We start from the raw sequence: 22,446 nt of genomic DNA, 5'->3' as shown, positions 1-22,446 counted from the left end.
GGTTTGGCCATATATGCTTTCCTGTCACTTACAACTAGTGAGACATTTCTAAATAGTGATCAACCCATGATATCCATAGGTGAGGTGGTAAGAATAAAAGCCCCACAGTCTCTAGATCTCCCAATGGGATGATTCAACAAAACGAGATTCTACGATATCTTAAGCCACTGAAATTGGAGGTATCTGTTATCACAGTATTACCCAGCCTGCTCTCCTCCACTAATGTTGAACAATTAACAATCACAGTATAGAGTTAGTATCACTGGAAGGACCTCTAGGGGGCTTATTCAGCACATAGGTCACAAACTCTCCAATCCCTCCTTTTCACTGTTCAACTGGACACCTGACTCCCCTGTGAAGATCTATCTTTTGTTTCACAGCTTTATTCAATAGTAGAATTCTTGGTCTACCATGCTCTACAGAAAATCCTTTAAGAAATATGCTTCAAACAAACAGATCTACTAACATTGTATTGTAGAGGTATCTTGAATCCAACTGTGAGCACTGAGAAAAACGCATCAATTAGTTCATTGTAGCCATAGGTCCAGCAGACAGAGAAACAACTTCAACTTGTTTAATCTTAAGTATTTCTTTGTAAGAAGTGAAGAGGGGCATTATAATCTCTTGCTTCCCAACACTCAATTATAGAAGGAAAATAAAACTCACCCTTTTTCAAGTTCACATAGACCTTTACTCAGAAGTCTGGGCCAATGTTCTTCATGACCTCTTTATGAAAGCTGTGACTTGGTGTCACTTCTCTTTCCTTTTAACAATTCTCACCTACTATAAAGTTACTTATATATTTAATCTGCTGTTTAAAATTGCTTCTAAAATTGGAATGAAGTATTTCAATCATACCTCAGTCTACAAGAAGAATTAGAATTAAACTCTCCAAGGCCAGAGAGTTCTGTTCATGTTCAGTCATGTACAGTGACATAGCTCAAGCTCAAAATGGTGCTATGTGGCACAAAATTGTGGTGCCTGATAGACGCTCAAGTGATCCTGGTTGAAGTTTGAAGTATGGATTCAGAATCATGTTGGTTATCAATTGGCAGTCAAGTATTTCATGGGGAAGCCATTCCTTTAACCTCCTCCCTGACCTGTTCCAAGGTCTGAGTGTGTGTGAATCACAGCGCTTGTGAATAATATGCAAACATAAAGGATAAAGATACCATGGAAACATTGCCTGTTACTGACAAGCACACAGCTGTATACAAGGCTTCATTTATTCATAAGGCAAGTTTTCTGCAGGTATCTTAACTTTAAAATGCAGAAATGGACGTAAAAAATAAATTGATGATGAATTTTTTTCTGTCTTTGTGAACAGAGCAAATCACAGCCTTCAACAGGATACCCTGGCTGCACTGCAGCTGGCAAAGGGCCCTACGTAGTCAAAAAATTATTTTAGACTTGGGAGTGCCTAGCCCATAACTCCATGATATATTCAGTGTCATTACGATTCTTCCTGCCCATCCCTATTCTACTATATTTACTCATATAATTTCCAGTGAATATTTTATCATCAAAAAGGAAAAATGATTTTACAATACATATTCTCTTCACCAGTAATGACAAAGGGGCATAACTGGAAGACATGGCACAGGCAGAGAAATAGCACTTCCCAGGGAAAGAAGAGTCAGAGGTCAGTGGTCAATGAGGAGCAGTATTATATCTCATCTGGCTGCCCTTGGAAAATATGGGTTTTTATTTGCTAAAACAAGACTTTCAACAAGTCATTCTTATTTTATTTTTAATCTATGTATGTGGGGAAGAAGGTATGTCCTTATGAGCACACATACCTGTAGAAGCATTAGAAGTGGATGTAATCACCCACACAGGGTTTCTAGAAAGAAAACTCCCTTCCTCTGCAAGAACAGCATGCACTATTAACTCTAGGTCATCTCCCCAAGTTCCAAACAGTCATTCTGATTACAAATAATGCATGTGGAAATGGAAGGATAAGAAAAGTGTGGTAGACATCCATGAAGGAGAGGTTCATGAACTCTCACTCCTCCTCCAGAGGCTATAGGCAGTTAATGGTTGCTTGGGGAGAGAAAGTCTGCTCTTGAGCTGACGTAGTCACTGGTAACTTGCCTTTGTTCAAGTAAATAACTCTTCGTGGTATCTCTAGTTAAATGTACCAAGTCACAAACAGAAGACAAAAAGTTGAAGTCACTGTGGCAGGTTTTAATCTAAATATACTGACAACCACAAAAGAACAACTTTCTACACAAAAGGAAACTTTGAGGATGTGCAGGCTTAGAGGAAACAGCATGTGAGCACACATGAGCAGGTACTGTCTGCAATTCATGAGAGGCCACTGGATAAATCAATCTTGCACCACCTTAAGATCAGATTTCAGTTTTCAGATCAGCGATTTTCAACCTTTCTAACACTGTGAGACTTTAATACAGTTTCTCATGTTGTAGTGACCCCAACCACAAAATTATTTCATTGTTATTTCATAATTATAATTTTGCTATTGTTATGAATTATAAATATTTGATATACAGGATATCTGATAAGTGCTCCCTGTCAGAGTAACAACCCAAGGCTGAGACCCACTGGTCTAGATAAATGAGAAAACATATTGAAGTTGTTTAAATTACACAGCATGTTCAAACATGATTCCAGTATATTCTAGCTTGTGTACACAGTAGTTTTAATGTTAAATTAACAACATAGTATCAGACAGATTTGAAATAAATGCCAAATGTAAAACATGACATTTAAAAAATTAATTAGACATGGTATCTAGTTTTATTTCTGTTGCTATGATAAAATGCACAGACAACGTGCAGCTGTGAGGAGAAAGGGTTTATTTTATTTCACGATTCCAGGTTATAGTCACTTTGGGGAAGTCACATTAAGCAGGAGCTTGAAGCAATAGTTCACTATTATCCACAGACAAGAGCAGAGCGAATTGAATACATCTCACTCTCTTGTTGCTTCCAGCTAGTTTTTACTCACAACTCTAAGGAATGATGCCACCCACAATGGGTTGGCTGTTTCTACAGACATTAACAATCAAGATAGTCCAGCACAGACAAACTCAAATACCATTCTTATCTAGATAATTCCACATTAAGAATCTCTTATTAAGACAATTGTGACAATAATCATACTTGGTAAAACTAAATACTAATTACAAACTTTTTAATTACTGTTTACAAGGCAACTCAAGAGCTACTGTTATTTAACAGACTGGCAGTATTGACACTTGAATGTTTATCTATACTTTTGCACAATAAAAAATAAGGTTGAGTATTTACCTCAAATATTACTTACATATTATCAACTCCTTGTGATATTTCAATTACAGCACACCACATTGAAGGTGCTGTCTCCATGCTCTGGCCTAGTGTAATATTTCTCAGTACTCATGTGTACTGATAGTATGGGTAAGAGTCAGGGCTTCCCAGTGTGGTAGAATTAGAGAAACTTTCCATGATGCACAGTTTGTCCCTGTGACCTCAGACAACAGAATCCCATGGGATACGTGGTAAAAAAAAAAATCTTTATGTCAGTATTTTATGTATATGATTCTAAGGAAGCCCAATGAAATTCTTATTGAATGTAGACTGAAGTGAGAAGTGGGGCCTGGAATTCTGGATTTATAATCAGCTCAAAGGTAAGACTGGTGCTGATATCAGGAGCCACATTTTGAACAGCAACAAAGGACTTGTGCTTCCTGTATTCTTCATCTTCATGTCCTGGATAAAGGATGCTTCCTTTATGCTGCTCTACCACACTCATCTGTAAACACTGGCCCACCTTTTCAAATAGAAGAAAATCAACTAAGAACCAGGGCACCAATACATGGTTTCTTCCCTTTGAGGACTGTCCTCATCTCAGGGTAGGCTGCTTTAGTTGTTCTGCAGCAGGCATCTATCTTAACTGTTTACCATCTCATGCTCATAATGCATCGTCATTAATTATAAATGTTACTATCATTACTATTGTTCTGGAGGTAGCCAGGCAGTCATACATGAAGGGAAGGTCTACCTTAGCAAATGGTAAGAGTTGAGGCTCAAACAAAAGCTCGTAGCCAAAGACACATTTCCTTTTAAGAAATAAAAAGAAAATTGAGGTTGTGGAGACAAGTTAAACATGCAGCACAACCAAAGAATTCCAACTCAAAATGGACTCTTAACTAATAAACAAGTATTGACTCAGAGTTTTGTCTGCCTGAGGATTAACTTAATAACTACTGCTAAATTTTTGTGGGGAATGTGAATGAGATAGACCTCTCTCCCAATTCCCTCTTTATAGGCATATTTACCAGCATGTCATTATCGATACAGCAGTTCCCATACTCTTGCACTGTAACCAGCTGTCTTCAGAAAGAAATGAATGAGACAATGTCACTGAGGGGCAGCGTCCTTTCGTGGACATAGTTTCAGAATACAAAGTCATTTATTTTAATATTTACTTCAGTGGAAGCATTAAAGGTCACAGGAGATGATTTTGTGACAGGAGGTTATCGCCAAATAATCAGGGTATAAAAATCAGTGGTGGCCTTGAATACTAAGATCAGGATAATTTTAATTAAGAAACAAGACTTGGGCTGACAACATGACTTAATGGGTAAAGGTGCTTTCTGTACAAGCTTGATAACCTGGGTTTGATCCCATGAACCTGTAGTTGAAAGGGAACACCAACACCTGAGAGCTGTCTTCTGACCTAGACACACACACAGACACATACACACAAACCATATATACACATAATAAATGAATAAATAAGTAAACAAGTTTGCTTTTTGCACTATTTGGTTATTTATTGATCTTAGAAATAATGTGTGTTTAAAATTAAGTATAAAATTACAATATTGGTATGAGCTTCTAATTATCCATAACTTGAATTTTATTATATATATATATATATATATATATATATATATATATATATATATATGAAATTGATGAGTTTCCTTTATTATAATTGGGTAAAAGGATGCCATGTTATGTACTGAATTCAATACAGCAATGCTACCTAACCCCTGCATAGGACTTCAGCCCATTACAAAAAATGTTCAAGGTAGACTGTCAATAGGGAAGAGGTTGAAATTCCCTTTGTATTTTCCTTAGTAGATACTTTGATCTTTGTAATCTCTATCCATGTAATATTCTCGTTTAAAGTAGAAGTGATGGTTGCTTTTGAAATTCTGATCAGTTTCCACGTAGTCCCAGCATGCAAAGTAATCAGACACACAACTAAAAGTATGCCACAGGAGCTGCAGGCACTCTCAGTGACTGAAAAATTGTCAATTCTCTTGATCAAAACAAAGTACTCAGTCTTTTGAAAGTCACTGGGAAGAGGATGGGTAGCCAATTACAGGAAGCTCTGTGTGGATGGATCCACACTTAACTCTCTCACACCTTCTGGGGAAACTGGTAATAGAATTTCCATTTTGTGGAGGCACTTTACAAGAGAGGTCAAAGAACTATTAGCTTTAACCCTTTCTTTGTGGATTTCCATGTGGAATGTTCTGGGTAGAAAAAGCACTCCCACAATGCCGTTAATGCATTTTTGTCCTCTTCAGAACTTTGAGGCAGCCAGGTATACAGCCAAGGTACTGGGGATGTCTTCGAAACAAACTTTATGTATGTAACTTGCTCAAAGGGCTAATTGTTTTCTTTTTGATAAGGGCAAATTGACACTCCAAAATTGTAGGAAAAAAAGGAAATAAAAGGGTACATATGATGGGCCACACCTGTAATCTCAAAGGCAGAGCCAGGGCTACGTTGAGAGACCCTGGTTCAAAAAAGAAAGAGGAAGAAAAGAAAAGGTTCATTTATAATTCAATGTGTATGTATATGTGTGTTTCTGCACCACTGAATGATCCATCACCCCAGCCTTGTAACTGCAAAAACCTCAGGTGTTTGGTAAGGAAGCCAGGAAAGAAATGCACTTCAAGATGCTTTGCAACAAAAGGTACTACGTATTTCCTGTAGAAAGTCTTCAGCCTACACAGAGAGGGAAGATGTAGAGGATGCTAGTAACAATGGGACTGTAGACTTGCCTGCAGACTAACTAGTTTTGTAAACTAAAAATACAACATGAATTGACCTATCAACAAACAACACTTGGATAAAGAGGTTGTTTTGATCCCCACAGTCAAGTGTCTCAGAAAGTCAAGTCTTTTCAAGTCTATGCCTTCAAGTATATGTTGCGTAGTACTTTGGAGAGAGGGAGGGAGAAAGGAAGGGAAGGAAGGAAGAGGGAGAGAGAGGATCACACAAACACACACACACACACACACACACACAGAGAGAGAGAGAGAGAGAGAGAGAGAGAGAGAGAGAGAGAGAGAGAGAGAGAGAGAGAACAAAGGTTCAATTTAGATCCAAACTGGTGCAGTCTACTCCTACCTAGCCTGTAACCACACACCTAGCAGATGTTTGTTCCCACAAAGGGATAATGTTCATGTTGCACTCAAGTGAGCAAGATACCCACATATCTTCCCACCCATTAGTGTCTACTGTAGTGGATGAAGCAGCCTCATGTCAATGCAGTTCATAAAGGAGAGAGGAAAGATCAGCTGCTCCAATAGAGAGAAGGAAATAAGGGCAAGGGATAAGGGCAATTCACATTCTTGAAGAAGATAGTGCCAATACTGCCAGAGCTGTGGCAGGGGGTGAGATTCTTGCTGCCATGGCAATGAGTAAAGCCAAGGACTGAAGAAATAATATTGGAGGAATATATGGAAAGGAGGGGCTGACTCAAGCTGAGAGGGCAGAAAATGTGGTTGCCAAGAGCTCTACCATGCAGTGTTCTGATTCGTAACTTAAACCCCTGATGTGTCACTGCCCTGGGAGCAATTTACTTCTCTCATTGACTTCCCAGAATCTGGCTGACTTCTGCCACATTTCCCTGTGTTGTTCCAACTATGAGAAGTCTTACAATTAATATTGCTGTTTGTAATTTCTTCATTTTTTCGAAGGGATAAATATAATAGTCAATGAATTGTTTCTTCTCTTTGGGTCTTTTTTTAAAACTACAAAAAGCTATATTGTGAGGAAAGAAAATGAATTTGTCTCAGATCCTCATCATCATCACCACCACCACAAAGAAGGACAACAACAACACACACACACACACACACACACACACCACAAAATTACTATAGGCAAATCATCCAGAGGACACTCTACATATTCTGAAAGTCAGGTTCATTCCTTTAAACCTGCAAGAATACATTTGGAAGAAATTAAGCTGTATTGTTTTGGCATGAAAAAGAACAACTTGTCATCCTATGTAAATAATTAACAGTATTTTGATGGCCAATGACAATTGTTGAAAATATCGATGCAAGTCCCAGGCTCCTTGGGTATGTGACTTTCACACCCTACAGCAGCTCCAGAATGTTTGAACAGCATAGCATTCTCGTTGGAAGGAAAACCAAGGGAACCTCTAGAAAGTACAGTTGTATTACAGCTTTAGTTTTATTTTGTATTAAAGGCCAACATTAATTTTCCCTAAGGACATTTGTGTTGTACTTTACATATGATAAGGGAAAGCTGTTCTTTAGGACTAATATCCCTCCACATACTTTCATACTTTAAATTGTCTTATGGGAGACAAAGAATCTTGTTAGCAATTGGAGAGAACAGACTAACACATGTTGTAACACCTGCCACTCACTGGCATTGTGTCCATTCACAAGTAGGTATTATTGACCCTGCAGATAAAGAAAGCATGGGTCCAGCAAGATGGCTCAGCCAGTTAAGGCCTTGATGCCAAGCCAATAAGGAGAAAACAAATTCCATAACATTGCCATCAAACCTCTACAGGTATACTATAGTATGCAAGAATATTCAAGTAACATTAAGAAAGATACACACGTACACACAAACACGCACATACACACACACACACACACACACACAGTGATGTCAATTCATCTAAACTAATTATCTCAGAAAACTGAATGGTATTTAATATGTGAATTGATATTGATATTTAATATGTGAATTGTTCTTTATGTCTGGCATTGACCTCTGTTTTTCCATTGGCTCACATATTTACAAGCTGACGGGGATCTCAGAGTCAGCACAGAACATACTCAGACACCAAATTCTCAGTGCAAAGATTTATTACTGTAGAGGGAGAAGGGGGGGTTACCACTGGATCAGACAAAGATAGCAATAAGTTTTTCTGCAGGAGTAGTTTTTAAGGAGACAAGATATGTGCTAGAGTGAGTTGGTAATTCCTGATTGGACAGAATAGTAAGTGTAACCGAATAATGAATCTTGCTTGCTGGACCTTGGTGTTTTGATAGCTGGACCTTGGAGTTTTAGTCAGGCATAAGAAAGTGTCCAAATAAGGGAACAGACCTTGATGGCTAGCTTTAGAAATGTAATCTAATGGTTTAGCAAGGGAGAGGGAAGGGGGAAAGGTAAGCACTGCAGGTGTCATATTTGCAACGCTTGGGCTTGCTAGAGAGCACTATAAAGGTCAAAGGAGATTCAAAGTACTTACAGCTGTCAGTCATGAACCAAAGTCATGGCTTATATAAAGGGTGATAAATCCATATTTTTAGTCCTTTGGTGGCCCAGGGCAGCATGGGTTCCCCCCAAAATCCTAAATTTCACTTTCACTTAAAATTTAGAGCCAGTAAAATACTACTATTCTCCTTGTAACCTCCAAATACCTTAGAACAAGGTAATCATTTGATTCTTCCTTTTTATAATTTATTTTTAATTCTACATTCACTTGTGTTTTGCATGCATGTAATCTGTGTGAGGGCCCTAGAACTGGAACTACAGACAGGAGTGAGAGGCCCCATAGGTGCTGGGGATTGAACCTGGGTCCTCTGGAAGAGCAGCCAGTGCTCTTAGTTGTTAAATTTTACCCCCAGCCCATATTTGTTTCTTCCTTTGTTCTAGAATCTGAAACCTTGAATCTCATAGTGACCAAGATAAGTGAAACAAAAAATCTATGTCTTATGTAAAATCTGAAGGTGAAATGTCAATGTGATGGGTCCATTCACAATTTACTACAGGATGACAGAAATCCCAGGCTCCAGGTCCAAAGGAACAAGTATTGTGTTTTAAGTTAAGGGTTGAAAGAGCCACAATCTTTCAACTGATCCACAATCTCACCATAGAGCCTCTATGAAGTTGGTTTCTAATTTTTCCTAAATTTAACCGAGTCAGAGTAATCTGAAAAGTTCCTTTTTGTTCAAAAAACAACGTCTCAATGCACCAGCCTTCCAAACTATGGCTGCAGGCTGGCTACAGGGCTTTCTGATATGAAAGCACTTGTAGGTAGCAAAAATTGAGTACATGAGCATTCAAGAGTGTTTTTACCTAGGCAATTAAAATTTCTTGCTCTTAAGCAAACCACATCAGTTTTAATTGGGTACATTTTTTTTTTCAATTTTGCTTTGAAGGGGCATGACCTTAATCTGATAAGCTTATGCCCCAAGGTAGATTTCAAAGTTAGTAGAATAATGTCTAGGTACATGTTAACAATTGCAGAAAACAGAAGAATACAAGGTTTTATACACACACACACACACACACACACACACACATCTAGTTTGTAGATGATGCAATGGCAAAATTATTTATTTGTATAAGAAAAGGTAAAAAAAAAAACCCTTTCAATTTGTCTTCAGCAAAGACAATGAACATGACCTTTTAATGTCTGATCTGACCACATCACTATGAAAGCCCAGACACCAGGTTCCTAGGAATCTTTCTAGTACATCTCACCTCTTTTTGTTCACTTTTGAAAAACTAGGCAAAAATCATATTGCCATCATCCGGGCTATTGTGGAAACTGTACATTGCTCAGGGGAAAATATATATTTAATAATGAAGGCATAGTACACAGAGAAGTCAAGAGCACATGTGCAGGTACAGAAGAGGCTGCCTCGGGATCCCCAAACCTAGCTCTAGCACTCATCCACCATCTGGTGACATTGGGTCTAACTGTAGTTTCCTTGAGTTTCTTAGTTACCTTGAGTTTTCTTTAGTTTCCTTGAGTTACTAAGTCTCATAAGGAGATGTTAGATGAATTTTGTTTAACAATGTCATAGGGCATGAGCTATAGAGTGATTTGACTAACTTCTCCTCCATAGATGTGGACAACTTAATTATGTCATCTTTTCTAGATGAATCTTTATAAGCATACTTAACTGCTGGGATAAAACTTCAGGGGTTGGTTGAGGTGGGACTAGTATTTGTGTAAATGCTAGAAAACCAAATTATCATGGTAACTCATAGTTGATTCCTCTTAAGAACATTATTTTAAAATTAACTTAAATAATCAGGGTCCTCTAGTTTATATTTTGGCCATGTTATGAAGAGTTAGATTGAATCTGGAAGAATGTATGATCATGCTCACTCAACAGTTGCCATAGGATTCTGATATGGAAATGTTGACTATTCTTGGATTCCATTGTTTACAAATCACTGAGAAATCAAAACAGATTGGAGTCAGGAAGGCTATGCAACTGAAAGTTTGTGGTGTTAGTGCATTAGCTTACTTCTGACCCTGCACCAACACATCTAAGCAGGCTTGATGATTTATGGCACTATAGTTGTCAATAATTATACGATAAGCATGTACACTACTTCAAGAAATAAGTGTATAGCTCTTCTCTATGGTATGATTGAGAGAGATGCTATGCAACAGTGCCAATAATAAGAGGTCACATTACATTGTTGAGCAATGACTTTTTGGACCAGGCACTTTAAAAAACTTGGCATGGTGGATTCAACTATACACTGTATAAGGAATCATTAGCTCAGACCCAGGGATAGTATAAAATTGGGGCTGAAAGAGTCTCTGGAATCTGTGACTTGGGCTCATTCTTGTCATCTGCTTTGTTCTAGCTGTATGACAGTGAACTCGCTGCGTTTTTATGTTTGTTGTTAGTGTGTTTGTATATGTGCAAGTTCATATGTGTGTATCTGTGCAGATATATATTCATGTGCATACGTGTGGTGAAAAGAGGTCAGCCTTGAATGTTGTTCCAGAGGTCCTGGGTTCAATTTCTAGCAACCATATGGGGGCTGACAACCATCTATAATGGGATCTGATGCCTTTTTCCAGCACACATGCATCTATAATAAGATAGCACACATATATACATAAGGTATATAAAAACATAAAAATAAAGTTTCCAAAAGTATTAGATAAAGTAACAGATTCTGTTCTTATATTTATATATTAAAATTCTAGAGGCTGACATGATGGCTCAGTCGGTAAAGAGGCTTGCAGATAAGACTGACAACTGGAGTTTAATCCCCCAAAACCACAGAGTTAATGAGAGAAGTCATGGCAGCTGTCTTCTGACCTTCACATGTATGTTATAGCATACACACACACAAACACACAGACTCACACATACACACACAGTAAATAAATAAATAAATAAATAAATAAACAAATAAAGCAAGTGATAATTTTTAAGAGTCTAAAATGGACATTTCAAATTTTATAAAACACTTTAATGGTATCCTTTTGGGAAAAAAATTAGTTTTTAGGAGTTAAGGAATCTTAGGAGAGAGTGATATTGGTTTAAATATGTCTGTAAATATAAATATTAGTTAAGTATATAGCAAGATTGAGTTTAAAAAAAACAGTTCCTCACATACTCTCAGTATTTGTGGATTTCCACAGGTCTGGTTTAATATATTGGCTTGATCAGGCATGTGAGCTCTGAGCAAAGGGGCACATGGATGCTGAACTTATACTCAGAAAACCATGCAGATCCAGTCTGTCCATGTAGTTTCTAATTCATCATTTTTTGGTTTTCTCTTTTGCTCAGCTGAATAGAGACCCTAGTATTTACAAAGTTCTGTTATATTTCTTTAAACCCAAGACATATGTGAGGTAGGTTTTCAAGGCCATGCCTATCAAATGGCTGTGGGCAGAGCCAGCTGAGAAACGTTCTGAGAGGGTAACCCATGCTTTTTGAAATTTCTACATGATTGTATTACCACTGAATATCCAATCACAGAGCCATCCAATTTTTTTTAATTCACATCCTCATATCAAATGCTAACCCCTTAGTGAAACCTCAGAAACCCTATGCAAACCCAGCTTTTCCTTACACCTCTCCTCCCAGCCACTGTCCTAATCCATGTGACCAGTGAGATATCATCCTCTTTGATTTTTTTCATTTCTGCTTTCCCTGTTCTAGACTGTCTATATTCTATAGAGATGAGAAGACCTTAAAGATCAGTTAATATCTAGGAAATATAATTCTCATATGAATTCTGGTCTGCTACAACATGACTCACACCAGATATTTGGGAGGACCATAAGTCAACTAATGAAGATTGACACAGGATATTTAAGGGCAACCCACAAGTATAAACAGCCATATAATCGGTTCTACTGCTTTATTCCTGGCAAGAAATCACATTTGTATCATTCTGTATAAATATAGCCTTGAGATCAGAGATGAGGGATTTCTCCTTCTTTCGCTGTCAGCCAACCTGTGAAGGCTAGTGTGTACTCACTCGTGGCCTGTGTGCCAGTCCAAGTGTGTGCCTGTTATGTGCAGGTGTGATCCGGGGAGAGTTTCTATCACAGGCCTGCCTATGGGTATAATCTGACTGTGAGTCCTCAAATTCTTTTCAACTTTCAGGCCTTCTGTGACAATTCCCTCTTCCTAGCATTGGATATTGGACCACACTTACACAGTTCAACATCACATATTACACACTTACATCTTGCCTCGCCTTTTCCAATAGAATGTCCTGCATAGCCCAGGACACTCTTCTCTTTTTTTTCAGTTTTCTTTTCCTTCCCAACCCTCACCTATGAAGATTCAGGTCAGTTTATAAACCCTGTCTTCCCTTCAAGAACAGCTGAAAACCCAGTCTCTGTGGCCTCAATCCTGCCCCTGTATTCTTTGAAAATGTAAAGTTAAGTTTGAGATTTTGTTTGTTTGTTTGTTTTTGTTTTTGACATGTGGCCTCATGTCGTTTACTCTTGACCCTGGCCTCGATCTCGATACGGACCTAAAGCTGCTTGTAAACCCCCGATCTTCCTGCGTCCGTCTCCTATACGCTGGAATTACAGATGTATGTCACCACACCTGGCTTTGTCCAGAGTTACACTGCCAGGTAATGGACCGGCCTCAGCTCAAGGAGACTTTTTATACATTGGCATTGAATGTAGCATGGTGAAAACAGATGGATTATTGCAAAGAGCAATCACTCAAGACATTTACACAAGCACCCTGGCACTTAACTGATGGTTATATGAGCAGTCCTGTAGTCCAAGATATGTCTCTTACTTCCAGCCCTAGAATCTTTATCAGAAATAGTGCCTCATCACTTCAGGGCATGTCCACACAGTGTGTGCAGTTAAGACTATGGGATAGAGAACAGATAACTTTGTCTCACTCCTCATACCCCAGGCTTGGGTGTTGCCCTTGGCAGAGAGAACCAGCATCCTCTTTCACAGCCAGTGTAACTGAGAGCCAGTGTAGACTGAAAACTTAAGTCTATTTGTAAGATGGAGAACCAGAAAGGAAGAATGGTTGTTGGAGTTCAGATGTCACCTACGCAGCTGCCTAAGAGTAACTCAAATATCAAGCATCAGAGAGGCAGTGCAGCAAGCGCTTTCTACTCAGAGGAGGCAGTAGTTCTCCACATTGGTTCCTCCCAGACTTGAAATTCTCCTTGGTAGTAAATCAGAGCATTAAATAGGCACAATGCTTCTTTACTGTTGATCCCTAAGGTGACCCTTTAGCATCCTGCAGACATACTATTAAGATACATTACCTCAGGGGCCAGCAAGCTAGCAACATAGCTAGCTGCACTTATTATTTTATTCCTTCTTTGGGCACCATCTATTTATTGAATTCTTGCTAGAGGCAGGCACTCAGCTAGGTGCTGGGGTGTTGTTAGGAATCAATTAGGCATGGTCCTTTCCCTAAGGGAATTGGTAAACTAGCAGGAGCCATATCATATAGCTGTCGAGCTGTATGGGTACAATTCCAAAGTAAATGGGATACCGCGAAAGTGAGAAATGCAAGGAGCTGACCCCACCACAGGACACCACACTCAGAGAGCAGAACAACACCTACAAATGAGACCGAGGGGAAAGTAAGACAAAGAGCATGGAGAGTTAAAAACAAGGTGGGAAGAAGCTCTGGGTTTTCAACAAAGCAAAGGCGTCATGTGGCTGATGCCTGGAAAAATGCAGGTACAAACAAGGGAGCCTGAAGGTTGTGAAGAGGGAGTGTCAATCAGGACACACAGGTTTTGATAAAACATTGGCCTTTGGGGCTGGAGAGATGGTTTAGTGGCTAAAGGCCGTTGCTGTTCTTGGAGGCACATGATACACATAAACTCACACAGGCTCTCACACCTAAACATGGATGGATAAAAAACAATGATCCTGTGTGTGTGTGTGTGTGTGTGTGTGCACATGTCAGTGAGTACACATGTAGGAGCCAGAGGTCTCTTCCAGACATCATCCTCTATTGTACTCTACTTTATTTTTTTCAAGGCAGGGTCTCTCACAGAACCTGGATCTTGCTGCTTTCTGCTGTGCTGAGGACTTGAACTACACTTTTTTACCCACTGAGCTATCTGCCCTTTCCAGAGACAAACAGGCAGCTTTCCCAGTATCCCAGACAAGCAAAGCAATTGATCTGATTGAGATAGTCAGAAACCAACTCACTCTATCTGCGGCATACAAAAAAAATTGGAGGGTCCAGGCAAAGGAGAAAGGCCCTGAGCAGAGCCTCTGCAGCTTCCTACAGCACTGAGCAAGAGGCTTTCTTTATGAATAAAGCTGGGGAGGTAGATTGTTAGGCAAGTTGACAGAGTGGCCAAGCATAAGAGAAGTGAGTGTGTGCAGAGGCTCAAGACAGCTGGGCTGGCTTTTTGCATCTCATTTTCAAAATTAGTTTGTATTTTCATTGCTGCATGCAGATTTTGCCCCCAATTCACACTCTCCACCACTCCCTAGAACATTACTTCGGTAGAAAGTTGCCATAATTTGCATTCCATTTCTGCAAAACTCCATTCAATTTGCTTGGAAACAAGGTCCAACAGGTGTCCTCTGATCAGGAGTGCACATCCCTCCTCAGCCCACCCTGTGTTCCTTGGCTAACCCACAGAAAGGCTGGATATTAGGGATCAGGAGGAAATACCAATATTCATTTTATTTAGATGCAATGAGATGTCCTGCAATAGTTGGACTAAAAAATCAGGAACAGTTGATCTGGCCTGCTGAATTTTTCCAGTCACAAGATGCAAGTGGAGGTTCATCTAATTTTTTTTGTAACATGTTACAAATACTATTAAATTAAAAATATTAAGTTTCCCAAATGATCCTTCTTAACTCAGTTACAAAAACACAAAAATTCTTCCTAGTCATATTTTACTGATATTATGTGCACTAAATGATTGTTAAGGATTTTCTAAGTGTGTGATTTGTTGTGACAAACCTAATTCAGTAGCATCAATTTCTAGAATGGCAAGATGGTTTAGTGGATAATGGTGCTTGCTTTCAAACCTGAGGAACTGAGTTCAATTCCCAGAACCTACATGGTTGAAGAAATATTTTCCACAAGTTGTTGACCCATCATGTCCATACCCTGCCATGCACATCACGCATGCATGCACACACATACACACACACAGACACACATACACACACACTCACAAATGAATGAATGAATAAATAAATGTAATAAAATAGAAGTATGTATATTTTAAAATCATTTTAAATGCACTGATTTCTGTGAAAACCATATGCTAGACTAAAGGAAAGTTCCAACCGATAGTTTTTAAATACAAACAGGTGGGAATTTCAATATAACTAAAATCCAAAGTTACAAAATCCCGAAAGACTGAAATTACTGTCATGGAGCTAAGCTAGGGAAGGAACTTCTGTTTTTTCTGATCAATGGGGTCCTTTAACATTTTTAAAAACTTGATGTCCCTCTCTAGTTGCAACTCTGCTGTCACAAGGTGGCATGTCCACTGGATGGCATGTGTACAAGCACAGAGAGGAGGTTCCAGATGAAAAAGCTGCAGAAGAACTCAAAGCTCTCAGCTGCTTCCCTCGGTTCAGGCAGAGCCAACCTTACAGATTTGACCTGCTGGATATGCCAAAGTGTAAGATCCTTGCATAAGTTCACTTTACCCTTGCATTCATTTGAAATGGGGAAACCTTTTGTTGCCAGTGAATATACAGATCTCAAGTTTAAACTGTCAACAATAGCAGCAACAACAAAGAAAGTTAATTCAATCTTATTTAAATCATTTCACCTCTGGATTTCCATTTATAGACATATTGGAATGGTCCCTATGGACTCCACGTCCCAACTGGGAAAAATTATAAAAGAGAATGCAAAATGACATAATTTCCCTAGCATGCGGATGCACATCTGCCATCCATCTCAGCATTCTAGATTCAGGTGCTAGTGAATCTGAAGTTTGAAGCCAGACTGGCCTACATAATGAACCCCTCTTTTGATAACCACAACAGTGAAAATGTTTTCTAGACAGTATGCTAGAAAGTCAAAATACAAGCTATGCTGAAAGGAGATGGTCACTGAGAAAAGCTTGTCTTCCCTCGTGTCACACGGCTCATCTTCCTGATATCTGTTCATTCTCAGAAGAGGACATGACATTCTGAGGTGAATATGTCTGGGGGTGGAATGTGGAGAAGATAGTGGATAAATTTCATTAGCAAAGTGAGGACTAAAAAATGAAGAAGAAATAGTATTGCATGTCATATACTTTTGATAGAGGGTAGTATTATCAAGTTTATGTCTGTAAGTTAAATGCAAATAAATAATTTCTAAAAGCAACCTAACAAAACTGAGCCAGACAGAAACAAAAACATTAGTCTTTTAAAATAAAAAATTTCTCAAATAAAACCCGTGGTTACATTTCTTTACCAGTGAGTTACTCAAAAATTTTTTAAAGAAAATATTAGACATGACCATGTGTATGTCTGTGTCTGTGTGTGAATCAGTGGGTGTGTCTATGTTTGTATATCTCTATATTTATGAGATGTATATGTGTATATATAACATGTATAGTTGTTATATTTATATCAAACATATAATATATAAAATGTAATACAAAAATGTGATATATTTCACCAGTATAGAAAATATTTAATATAATTTTTATTTTTGAACAGCTTTAGATTTTATGTATATTTACATGTCTCCATGTGCATGTACCTTTGTGTATAGGCACGTATATACATGCTTGCACATGTATAAACAACCCAGGAGGCATCATTTGGTATGTTTTTTTACTCAGTCACTTCCTACTTTATTTTTATATGATGAGACTGGCTACCTGACCCTCCAGCCTTGGGATTTCAGGCACATGCTACTTATACCTGTCTTCTGTAAGTATATGCCAGGGATCAAACTCAGGTCCTCAAGCCTGACAATTAAGCTGAACATCCATCAAACTACATTTACAACATAGATAGATGATAGATAGATAGATATATAGATAGATAGATAGATAGATAGATAGATAGATAGATAGATGATAGATAGATAGATAGATAGATAGATGATAGATAGATAGATTTCTCTTTGGAAATGAATAATTTAACTTAATTGATCTCTTTGCAAATTACATTTTTCATGGTCAACTAGAGAATATTTACTGAGATCTAGACATGTCACACATTTATATTAGCACCACATTGTACTAGAGCCTGGGCCAACACAATAATAATGCAAGGAAGGAAAAAACAAGGATTAATACAGAAGAAATGTCTTGTCATAATTTATAGGCATGTGATTTTGTACACTGGGTTCTCAAAGAGTAGAAACTTATAAAATTAGCAAATGACCATAAAAAGGTCAATGAACATAAAATCAACATGTTGTGTAAAACTATAATATTATAAACATGGAAATTAAACACAAGTTTCTAAATTCAAAAAGATCATTTTTCAAAGTAGAAACAAAGTTCACAGACCACATTAATTGCTTTCTTTCAATCCACACACTAGTCTCTGCTCCCACTTGGGCATTAAGATATTCCAAGATGCTGCTGGCTACAGAGACCTTTCGTGGTCAGTGAGGAGAACAAGAAGAGCAAGGAAAGCAACATCTCTCTGACATGGCAGCCAGGCAACCTAAGGTCTCTACCTGCCACAAGTTTCACAGTGAACACAAACCCAGGACGGATAATCGTGAATATGCTCTGTCACGAGAGAAGGAAGAATGATTAGAAAAGACAGCTCATGCATGCTGGCCTCATGTTTACTGAATGTCACATCTGAATTCCCAAAGCGTGTTACAAATGAGGCCATGCACAGAATTAATGACATTGACAGTACTGAATGGAAGAAATGCTGAAGGTTTTCATTGTCAACAGCACACTGACAATTCGTATTTTCTATAAACTCAACAACCATTTATAAAAACTATAATACCTTACATAGGAAGATATTTCTATATGCTAATATTTTTATATGAATATTTAAATCCATACAGCAATTCATTCAGTAATCTTGTTTTCTTTTCCTTCTTCCATTTCCACCACCTCACTCAATTCTCAATTTCTCCATCATCTCTCAGACACCCAAATAAAACAGTAAGCCTGTTTTCATTTCAACATACATTTGAATATCCATTCAATGATTTTATTCCTATTGTAAATCAGAGGATGAATATTCCTTAGTGCTAGGGGTAGAGGTGATGAATGCTCATACTCTGTAAGTTTTGAGCTGACTCTTGTAAACAAGTCAGACTTCTTAGGATCATCAACCCTCTGAGTCTATTCATACACTTCCTGATTAACATCTCAAGTTGTTGTCCTTTGTGTTTGTTTGTTTGTTTTTCTTTAGGCCATAACACTAATTCTGTTGTGACCAAAATACAGCCATTTACATTCTCAATTCCCCTCTGGATATTGTTCACTATCACTGGATTCAATTTTGGACTGATGATGAAATTCTCACAGATTTCTCTGTCTCATAAAATATACTTCTGATCCTGAACTTACATTAGAACTGGCCCCAAGATCTTCCAGTACACAGTAGTATAAACAGCTATTCAGTAAAGAATACATTTTTCCCTACAAATTCATTATGTGACCAGAGTTATGGATGCCCCTCCACCAACACATACACCCATGTTTAGCATGACATCGCCATTTCTTTCTTGAAATCAGAGCAGCTGTGATTACTCTCACAAAATCGTTGTAAGATTGGACCTTTGGACATTCCCTCACAGAATGTGAGGGTAGAAGTGTCCTTAGAACCTCACCTGAATGTTCAGAAGCTCCCTCTCTCCTGCCTCATCAAACTTTGCATAATCAAGCCTGCCCTAGTTACTGTGGTCTCTGGATGTGCTGGAGTATATAAGAGGTCAAAGGTTAACTGAGAGAGCCACTCCAGGTCTGCAATTTTCTGAGCTCCTTACCCATGCTGGGATCAGCTTTTCAGTGATTAGGCTACTAGTGGTTATTTAAGCACCTGAAGGAAAGTCCTTCTCTAAGTTTTTGTAAGTAATCCCCAAAGTCTCACTGTTTCTGCAAGCCAGGCTTAGATGAAATAATTTCCTTGGTCTGTCCTTAGAGCCCTATCTGGAGTCAACAGACATTTGTTCATGCCTCTCCAGTAAAACTCACACAATCTAGGTTTCAATGCATGCAGTGGGATAGGCAATGTACAGGGTAAAAAGGAAACACATTCTAAATTGTCCATCTGGAAATTTTAATTCCACTCCTTCTAGTCAAATCTACCATTCAGTACTAGCAAATCCTCACTACTACAATTCCAGCCTCTGCCTATTACTCAGAAAACTGAGCAGAGATGTTTCACCATATGAAGAGTCATGGCACACAGCAAAGGAGGGTGGCTAATCACTTGTGTCCTCTGAGAGGAGAATACTCAGAAAGTGAAGGGACATAAAAGCTTCTAGTACTTGGGTTTTTTTTTTAAGAAAACCACAAAGCAGCAGTCTATTAAAACTTCAAGAGCCATATGCAGAGAAATATCGTATATCTATATCTTGTATTGTGACACTTGAGGCTCCAGGTCTGTGACTTACCTCCACCAGCTTGTTGGCATGTTCACGAAAAACTTGGGCATATTCCTTCACCTCCTTCTCATTCCCACTCTTCGCAGCCTCAATGAGAACCAGCAAGGGGACATTGGTTTCCAAGAAAGAATCTGATATGTGATCCATCACAGCTTTCCGAAGCTGCAGTTAAAAACAAAAGCAGATAGACATTAGGAATAGCACTGTCAATCTTCCTAAAACAATGTCACACTTTCATTACAATGTAAATAGTTGTGATGGTTAGCTTGAATTGGGAAGATGACACAACATATTATCTGCTGGAAAACTGTCTTAATGAGAGATTGTCTAGATCAGATTGATGCTTAGAGTTACCTGTGAGGAATATTCTTGATTGTGCTCATTGATATGGGAAGACCCAGGCTACCGTAGGGAGTACTATTCCCTAGGCAGGGAATTCTGGACTATGTAAATGTGGAGGAGGATATAATGAGAACTAAGAAACTATTCATCATCTCTCTGCTATTGACTACATAGAATTAGTTTCTTTAGGGTTCCTCTTGCCTTGAGTTAGCCACAATAATTGACCATAACCTGGAATTGTAAGTTAAACAAACGCATTCTCCCCTCAGTTGTTTTTGGTCTGGATAATGATCACAGAAACAGGGTTGCAGCTGAAACAATAATAATCCAACTTCCTTTTAAATTTTCTCTTATCATATAAAAGAAAACGAGGTAGATTGATGTATGTCTGCTTACAGACTATATACATTGTACCTCTTAAATAATTACATACACAAACTGTAGCTCAAAACACTGACCAAAGGTTTGTTCTCATCTTTCACGGTCTATTCTGCTCTAAGAACTCAGAGTCCTGGTGAAGTGCAAGAGTCCAGGCTTCTCAGCAGTGGAGACCTCTAGGTACCAACTAGCCATTGTGGAGAACTTCACATGAGATGCTGAACCTTGGTGCCACCCTTGAAACTTTAGCACTGTGTGGCCTCCTGCCCTTTTCATGTCCACTGTTTGTGCTTTATAAAGGGAAAAGAGGAAACATCTGACAATCATAAAAATATTCTAGCCCAGGTGCTATGGTGATGAAGTTGTTATGTTCCAGGAAAAAAAATACTTAGAATTATGTTTCAAGGTAAGAATAAACAAACCCGAATCATCTAACAATGCATAATTATACACCATTCCCACACTATTAAAATAAGTGGGGCAGCTGCATAAAAACAAAATAAAACTATCCCTGAACAATCATCTTGCTTCTATTTTATTCATTATCATCCAAATGTATATGGGCTACAAATAAGAATAAACACAAGAGACGATGTTAAACAATCTGTACACTTCCCACATCAGTTTATTAACATCCAGCCAGGGCGATGTGGGAGAGTTTTGACAATGTGACATACCCACTGTGACTGGTCAGAAGAAGTGGTGTGACTGAAGCCCTGTTCTTCTGGGCACTAATTAGCATAAAGGATGTATTTGCATGTGTGTGAGCTGGTTTGGCTTCCCTCTGAAGTGTTTTGACATTTCTTCTTGTAAAATACAAGAAAGCCTATGTGAACTAAAAGTCACTACAATACCTGTTTGGCAAAAAATGTATAAAATTACTTCTGGGAAATGATATTCGTTATTTGTAATGTCATCTTTTAGGGATATTTATCATATAACAAAACTCAAATAATTTTTTTCAATATTGTGTTGTTGAAGCCACTCAACAATATTATGAAACACAGAGAGCATTATTAAGAAAGCTCACCAGGTGAAAGAGCTAGGACTCAGACTAGTAAAATCACTTGCATTCAGTCCTGACTGGGCAAGGAAAAGAAACAGCAAAAAAAGAGGCCTTACAAAGAACATTTCATTCTTTTTCTTTCTTTTATTAAATAATTTCTTTATCTACATTTCAAATGTTGTCCCCTTTCCAGTTCTCTCCTCTAGAACCCCCTATCTTATACCCCTTCCCCCTGTCTCTCCACCATCTACCCACCCACTTCTGCCTTCCTGCCCTGGCATTCCCCTACACTGGGGCATCAAACCCCCTCAGACCCAAGGAACATTCAAACTAATCTGCCAAAGCTGCTTCAAGAGCATTGGTGATTCATGTAGAGAAGATATGAGTGGAGATATATTAAAAATAACTTTCAGGGACAAGAGAAACAGATATGTGAAAGTCTCCATAAAGAGTAAGCCACAGGAAAATTAGGAAGCTTGTCCCACGAACCAAGCCACAATATTCTTAATGCCTACAAAAAGTAGCTGAAGAAGGAGCTCTGTGAAGCTAGACAAACCATCTGTATCTGTATCAACTCTTGCTAAACTCTCAGGCAGAATTTGCTTACAGAAATGAGGAAAGTTAAATATCACAGAAAGCTGCAAAGAGTAGATTGTCCCTATATACATTGAAACTATAATAGAAAGATATGCCAATAAAACAGATG

At 38.4% G+C, this 22,446-nt stretch overlaps 1 protein-coding gene across 8 annotated transcripts in view; it reads right to left on the bottom strand.

Annotated features, from left to right (window-relative positions):
• Positions 1-22,446, bottom strand: part of Ctnna2 (catenin alpha 2) — a 1,083,974-nt gene that overhangs the window by 224,770 nt on the left and 836,758 nt on the right. For all 8 annotated transcript variants that reach the window (XM_028762290.1, XM_028762294.1, XM_028762295.1 and 5 more), the window contains one exon: positions 20,024-20,176. In XM_028762290.1, coding sequence (XP_028618123.1) covers positions 20,024-20,176 — 153 coding nt within the window. The remainder of the gene's footprint in view (positions 1-20,023; positions 20,177-22,446) is intronic.

The sequence above is a fragment of the Grammomys surdaster genome, unplaced genomic scaffold, assembly GCF_004785775.1.
Source record: "Grammomys surdaster isolate TR1022 unplaced genomic scaffold, NIH_TR_1.0 133, whole genome shotgun sequence".
NCBI classification, from domain to species: domain Eukaryota; kingdom Metazoa; phylum Chordata; class Mammalia; order Rodentia; family Muridae; genus Grammomys; species Grammomys surdaster.
This window is presented reverse-complemented; position numbering and strand designations above follow the sequence as displayed.